Source organism: Olea europaea, chromosome 11 (genome assembly GCF_002742605.1).
Source record: "Olea europaea var. sylvestris chromosome 11, O_europaea_v1, whole genome shotgun sequence".
In the NCBI taxonomy this organism is placed as follows: Eukaryota; Viridiplantae; Streptophyta; class Magnoliopsida; order Lamiales; family Oleaceae; genus Olea; species Olea europaea.
Window position 1 is genome coordinate 33,691,373 of NC_036247.1, and position 7,337 is coordinate 33,698,709.

Here is a 7,337-nt window from a genome sequence, read left to right on the forward strand (position 1 = left end):
CAAATTAATCGATTTGGGTGAATTTTAACTCAAATCAAATCATTCTAACTCTTAAACCAAAACAAACCATTTTTTATTTTTTTAAAAAAAATTGTCCTAGCTTTGGGCCTCAATTAGATTACAAGAACTAAAATAACTAAATAAAACTAAAATAATTTTATATTACAAGAATTATTGACTAACAAGTAAAATCAGATTAATAGAGACAGATTAACAGAAAAATTAAGAATTATATATATATTTTTACGCAGTATATAGTCTTACAGTCTAAGTAGGGAGAAAAAGGTTAATTATAACATAATGAGCTTGTGAATGAAAATTTTCCATACTACTATTTACCAACATCATAGATTGAAGGAAATTGTTATATAGTTATGAAATTATGATTTATCTTTTTATTTTAAAAAAAAATAAAAATAAAAAGATACACATGTAAATGAATTGAGTTTGTTCAATTAACTAGCGATTTGAGACTTCAAACCATAATCGAACCAACCCAAAGTGATTTTCTATAAAATATATATATATATTCAAACCAAAACCAATTATTGTGTCAAATCGACCCAATTCAATTCAAAGTTGTTTAGTTTAATCGATTTTTTGATTTTTTTGTCCAGATCTACTTCGAACATGAAAGCATCAGACTCCACGCAATTTGTACATCACATGATTAAAAGTACACAACGTGAAGGAATTGCAACAAGAAAAGAGAGAGAAAAAGAAAAGGCAAGAAAAAAGGCACAAGTCAGTGAAACACATCAGGACTAAAATTTCAATACAGGCAAATTATTCAGGCGCCAACGTAGCTAGCCTCTGAAACTGAACCACGTCGCAATTGATGTAGGACACTTGTCGGTGACGAATTGGATGTTGATGATCTTAATGCCTCAGCAAGGGGTCCGCCCATTGGAGCCACCTGATTAGTCCCCCATGGTGCACCCCAATTCAATTGAAGCCTATCTCGCTCGCCGTTAATAACTCGAGGCTCAGAGTCATCTCCGTTGTCTCCAGTACTGAGTTTCAGCGAGAAATCTGATGACGGGTTTCCCATCCCCATTGAAATTGACAAGTTGGTGGCCGAAGCCATGGAGCTAGTTGCATTGTCTGTTTCTTGAAGTGATCTAGGCCAATCATCAAAGAAATGGCGAAGGGTTCGGCCACCAGTTTCACTGTTGTTTTGGGCTACAAATGGACCCTTTGTCTCAATTATAGATTCTGAAGGCCTACAGTTGTCATCGACCCATATTAGGCAACTATACGTTGTGTTACTTGTGTACAAAATCTTTATTAATTCCTAGCAATACAAAAGAAATCAAGAAAATGAAGATTTCATGCTCCTTAATTTGCCTGATAGTAAAATGCCACTAGCACTCTATACGACTCCATATGATCAAATTATTCTTGATCCGAATTAAGATTTTTACCCAAAAAGAATCATGGGTGAAAAGTCTGGTAGAAAATTGAATGGGACCTTTGCAATGGATAAGAAAACAGGTGGTTGGGGTGAGTTTGTGCAATAAGTGGCCTTGTGCTTTGTCCAAACTCAAAAATATCATAGCAGGGTCCTACAGAGATACTGAAAATCTAAAGTGAATTCATTTAGTGGACCTCAATCCAACAAAGACAAAAGAGTACTGGGAAATGCTGTTTGAGAATATCAAACCATTTTGATGGCAAAGATCATTGAATTAAGTTACCATTCAAATTCTTCCTTTTGGGGAACATATTATTGCTATCAGAAATATGATCAGACTCCCCCAACCCCCACAAAATAAGTTTAAAAAATCCAATTTGAAATACAAGATTTTTTGCCCTTTTATTGTAATCAATAAACTAATTAGTTCTTGATGGCATAATCCTTATAAATCTTAATTTGATAGCATAATGAGAAAGTTTAGCCATTAGTTTATTTCTTTTCTTGATTATAGACTAAAAGCAAGTTTCAAATAGGAGAAAACTTATATACCTTTGATTGAAGTGAAGAAGATCCATGGAAGGTGAAGGCCCAGAAAGAGAAAAGGGCATGGTGCCACCGCCACCACCTGTTGCTTCCCTAGTAACGGCGTTGCTCGTCTTGAGGACTTCTCCATCACCATTGTTGCCGGCTTTGCCGCTATAAGGAGTGGTGGTGGACGTGTGGATTTCCACAGGCTTTCTTGAACGGTTGCGGCCGCGGTGAACATGGCGCTCGCAGTACTTCTGCCCGGCAACTACATCCCTCGAGCACCGCCATTTCTTGCCGTCAGTCCTCCGGCATCTGCCTGGTTCCGGATCCATGGCCCCTTTTCCCCAGTACGCAGGTTGCAGCACTGATCCACCATTGATATACACAGTTAAGCACAATAATTAATTAATCCAATCTTATCATAAAGCAAATGAAAGTTCTTTCTGGCAAAGCTAATTAATTAATTTAATCTTATAATAAGGAAGCTGAACTTTATACATGTTTCAAATATGCAATTTCGCATATTCCAAGGACTAGATGCCAAGCAACATTCTTGAAAAACTCAACTCGATTTTATCAAGTAACTTGCTTGGCTGGTAAAAGATAAAATTTACTATTAGTAAATATGTGCCTTGTACTAGATACTATATGAGAATAGAAATATTGTGTGGTCGACGCCTTATTGCTAGAAATTGAGTCCTAAAGTAACAAATAAATCAGAAACGCAAGAACCCGCAGATTTATAAGAATTCATCATCAACTAGAGAGCTAAGTCGAGAAAAAGATTTCCCCACACAAGGTTAGAGTGATCTAAGGCCCTTCAAAAAGGACAGTGACCTAATACAAATATGGAGTGTCTGGCATCTAGTACTAGTGCAGACAAAGAAATAATAAGCTGGACTGAGAAAAAAAAAGCACTAAAAACTTACAACCTGGCTGATAGTGGGGATAGTAGTGTTGAGAGAGGTAATATGGAGGAGAAGGAGAATTGATGAGGCTTTTCTTAACAAGATGGAGTAGTTCAGACGGAACAGCAGCACCAGCTATCATATGTTTGTAGATCAATGCCTGCAGTTCAAGTTCTTGCCACTGGGCCAAGCTGAAGTAACTCCCCATCCCTGACAACATCCCACAACAAAAAAGAGAGAAAGAGCTCGTAAGCGAAACTTGTAAGCTAAAAAAACCCAGAAACTTAACTTTCTGAAGACACTGTCACCCACACATGGATGAGAAAGAAAGAGAAAGAGAGAGAGAGAGAGAGAGAGAGAATAATACAGGGAGCTTTGTTGGCAGAGGTTGTGGTTGAATCAGAAGAGTAGGCTGACAGGTTGCTGGTGAGATTAGGTACGAACAATGGGAGCGCAGGACCAGGTGGTTGCTGTGGATGAGAGTTAAGGAGAAGTCTTGGTAGTTTTGCAGAAGGTATTTGTTGTTGTTCTTCTTCTGACTCATGCTGGTCTCTCCATTTCTTCAGATTGAAGTCCATGGAAAAAGCAATTAGATATACACAGACGGTTTGTTTGGTTATAGTAAACTTTGTTTGGTATGTTATGTAAGAGAAAGTTTGTAAAAGCTTTTGCAGGGGACTTGTGTGGACCCTCTATATCTTTTGTTTTGGTTCATCAATTTCATTTGCAAGTGGAGAAGAAGTTTAGGGCACTTGAGACAAGACAGTTTAGAGAGGAAAAAAAAAAGTTAAAATAAAAAATAAAAGAGTAAAAGCATGGAGAGTTGGGTGCGTAGGGTGGGGTTAGTCTGCAGACTGTCTGTCTGTCTGTCTGTCTTTGCAGCTTTGGAAACAGAACAAAAGATAGTATCAGTCATGACTCATAAGTAGGGCTTCAAGAAAGATAAAGATAGATATATAATTTTACAGTGTAAAAATAAAATGTAAATGCCATTGCATTTTCACTGCAAATCAAGAATTGAGACCAGGGTGGGGAGAGAGAGGGAGATGAAAATGCGAATCCCACCATTTCAGGCCAAGTCAGTCAGTCTTGTCTAAGTTGGTCAATTGCATTGAAATGTAGTTTAAACATAAGTTCAGACCTCAAATTCTATCCTCTATTTAGTAATTTGAATGTGTCATTTCATCGTTTCGTGTTCGATAAAAGTTAAAAATAGGCTGCCTGCATGCATGAACAACAATTTTCCAATGTTTTTGGCTTTCTGTTGACCAACTATAATTATAAAACAGAAGAAAGATAGTGAAAATGGCAAAATGACCATTTTTTCAAATTGATCTTGAATTAATAAATACAACTTTTGGATTGTGTTTTCTATTGAAATATCTTTTGGAAAATTTTTATTCATATCCATCAAACATAGCACAAAAGAGCCCTGAAATGAAGATTGAATCGGACTATTCAAACTTTATCTACCATATAACTACCAAATTCACGATATATCAAAAACAAAGCATGATATTCTTAGCTCTTGTTTGGCTCCTATTTTTTTAAACACATATTTCTTATAACTAAATTTCAATCACGACTTATAACTTTTATCAATTCTTCACTCACACAATTCTTTAAATTTTATCAAAATGTACTAAAAATTGAATTTTATCTAAACCAAACAAGGGCTTAATTACTTGTTTAAAACTAGCATATGACCTCAATTACAATAAGCATTAGCCCCTTCAATTTGTATATAAATACAAAAGCACACACCATGCTATGCTCAAGCTAATCAGAAATTTTGTATGATAATTAATTTAGAGGTCTAGTCTATGCCTAACACGTGGAGATGGCTTTTGTGTTTTTAATTACAATTACAAAGGGTTGGCTTTGCCATTTGTTAATAAATAAACTTTGTTAGTAATAATTATTTACATTTACCAATATATTCGAGTAACGTGAAATTGTTTTTCTAGGTGTTATTCTCAGACAAGATAAAGGTCATCTCGTGCCTAGGGTCATGTAAATTATATATTTTCCAGCCTTCCCCATGTTATGGCATGATAATCGCGAGGTTTCCATCCCCACTTTCTGGTCAAATCTCCTAATTTTTATTTTTCCTTTTTCATGTTTACTGCTCATTTTTTTAATAATAATTATTGGAAAGTACATTACGAGTCCATTGGTGGGTTTTCAGCAATTTCTACTTTTTTAAAACTTTTGTAAAAATGTTCAAATATGTATTTCTCTATTCGAATATCTGCCGGGTACGCCCATTCAATTCACTTATTCATTATGAATTTGACTTAGTACGAAAGTATAAGTGCATCCTCAACTTGCATTTTTTGTTGGAAAAAATCATGGATGATAACGTTGATATTGTTGCAAACGTCGTACCTATACCAAAAATTTTGGTTTTCATCTTTAATCAACAATGAATTTTATTTTTTTTTATTTGCTAATCTTAATATTGGAAGAAAATTGAAATTTTTATTGATAATTGAGATCATATTGTAAAAATCAAGTGGATTACTTGCTTTACATGCAAACATTAAATTCTTCTTTACATCAAGAATTCTGTTTAATTGTTCCATGGATCTATCAGTGTTTTGCTGTAGCCTAATCATTTTTAGAGGCTGTTTGGGAGTGATTTTGAGAATTGATTTTTTGACCGTTAGGGAAAAAGTCGGGTCCACCTGTGAGTGAAGAAGTCAAATATGATGGATGAAATAGTAAAATAACGATAAAAAAAATCAATTTTTTGGGAGAAAAATCACTCTCAAACAGACCTTTAGTCACTATTTTTTAGTAATTAACATCATTTTATTGTTTATGAGTATACAAGGAGTAGTAACGCTGCAACATCTGATTGCAAAGCACTCTAATTTATAAAAATCCTAAAACAGTAAATATTCTTCAAATCATTAATTAATAAAATTTTAGTTGTATTTATCTGAAAGACATTGCCAAACTTAGGTTTGTTCTTGATTTGATGACTTTCGTGCTTGGAGTAGTGTTCTAAATAGCATGACAATGCGCGAGGCGAGGCTAAGCGCTTGGCGTCTTATTTGACGGTCAACGAACACGAGGCGAGGCTAAGGTGACTAGGGATGCATTATTAGGTTTTTTTCTTTCTTTTTTTACAATTCTTTTAAGTTAAAACTTATAATTATTAAATAATTTTTTATTGATTAAAATTTTAAAATAATATTACAATAAGAAAAGGCTTTTTTACGCATTTATCTTGTCTAATCTCGCATTGCTCTTAGCTTGGCATCAACGCATCGCTACGCATTACGCTTTTTAGAACACTTGCTTGGAGTAATTAAGGTTTTCGTATGAAGTAGATGACAATGAATGAGATCTGAGGAAATAATCCAAACACCTGAGTAAATGTCAGAAATGAGCTTATAGTGGTCCAATACTTGATTTATTTTTTGAACAACTAACTACTGTTTTGTTAAGATGGAACATAACTTTCAGTTAAATTGAGAGAATTGTTAGGTGTGTATACAATTTTGTCATCAATGTTTACGTAATCGAGTGGCTATGTAAATCAAATATTTAAGAAATTTGAAGATCTAGATCCTCTCTTTTAATGGTTGAAGACTCATAATCACACTACATGAAAGGAGAAAAAATGATGCATTTACATATTTTAATTGAATCGACCGTGTTAGAATTAGATAAAAATATCACCTTTTTTTTTTTCTTTTTTTCTTTTTTTCTTTTTAATGCAGGAACGTTCCCTTAATCAAAATCTTGGACAAACAAACATATTTCTTTTTTGGCAGAATTTATTTAATTTATTTATCTATTAGGATTTTTATTTGAGGTAGAGTAATTAGTTCTTTAAAAGCTAGAATCTGGTAATATGTTATTTTGTTGTTGATTGAATAGAACGGGGATTTTTCCAATGTTATTGTTTAAATCAATATTAGTTCGCAGACCAACGGCTTGTAGTAGAAACTGATTCTCAAAATTGTTTAAAAGAATCAATAAGTTGAGAGTTGATGAATCAAGGCAATTGTGATCTTCGTTTCACTACATTCTTCTGCCTGCATCTATTTGTCTCTACAACACCATAAAACCACTCCCTTCGAATTCCGAGATTTCTATGTAATCACCTACGTTATGGCTAAGCTTAGACCATAAATTTCACCGAGGAGATGTGGAATTGTACAGAATAGATTGGAACAATAAAAGAGAATACAGTGTAAATAGTGGTAGAGAAGTAAATTGAACGATGGCATACAAACGAGAAACAAAGAGTATATCCAAACTCGAAATCTTCAAGATAAATCGACTTGTAATCAGTGACGGAGGTTGTCGTTCAAGAAGAACATTTGAATCAATACCTCCTCATCACGTTGTACAATCCAATCCCCCGTTGGTAATTATACACATAATATTTTTTTGTTATATACACCACAATTTAATTAAAATAGAGGTCCTCAATTTTTTTTATTTTTGTATTTATATCCCAAACTTTT

At 34.1% G+C, this 7,337-nt stretch overlaps 1 protein-coding gene across 2 annotated transcripts; it reads right to left on the reverse strand.

Moving 5' to 3' along the window:
- Positions 1-620: 620 nt before the first annotated feature.
- Positions 621-3,557, reverse strand: LOC111404154 (growth-regulating factor 3-like). 2 transcript variants are annotated; one of them, XM_023032916.1, is made up of 4 exons: positions 3,221-3,557; positions 2,875-3,063; positions 1,967-2,309; positions 621-1,223 (listed from the first exon to the last, which is right to left on the reverse strand). In XM_023032916.1, the coding sequence occupies exons 1-4, from the start codon at positions 3,429-3,431 to the stop codon at positions 791-793; spliced, it is 1,176 nt and encodes a 391-aa protein (XP_022888684.1). In that variant the 5' UTR covers positions 3,432-3,557; the 3' UTR covers positions 621-790. The 2 variants fall into 2 exon arrangements, with proteins under 2 accessions (XP_022888684.1, XP_022888685.1); XM_023032917.1 differs by having other exon boundaries at positions 2,878-3,063; positions 3,221-3,555.
- Between the last annotated feature and the right edge of the window lie 3,780 nt (positions 3,558-7,337).

What these genes read in the sequence shown, in the direction of transcription:
- LOC111404154 (XM_023032916.1), bottom strand. Translation starts at nt 3,431, where the DNA reads ATGGACTTCAATCTGAAGAAATGGAGAGACCAGCATGAGTCAGAAGAA. An exon ending in CTCTGCCAACAAAGCTCCCT is followed by an intron (nt 3,064 to 3,220) that starts GTATTATTCTCT and finishes GGATGTTGTCAG; the next exon opens with GGATGGGGAGTTACTTCAGC. An exon ending in TCCCCACTATCAGCCAGGTT is followed by an intron (nt 2,310 to 2,874) that starts GTAAGTTTTTAG and finishes ATGGTGGATCAG; the next exon opens with TGCTGCAACCTGCGTACTGG.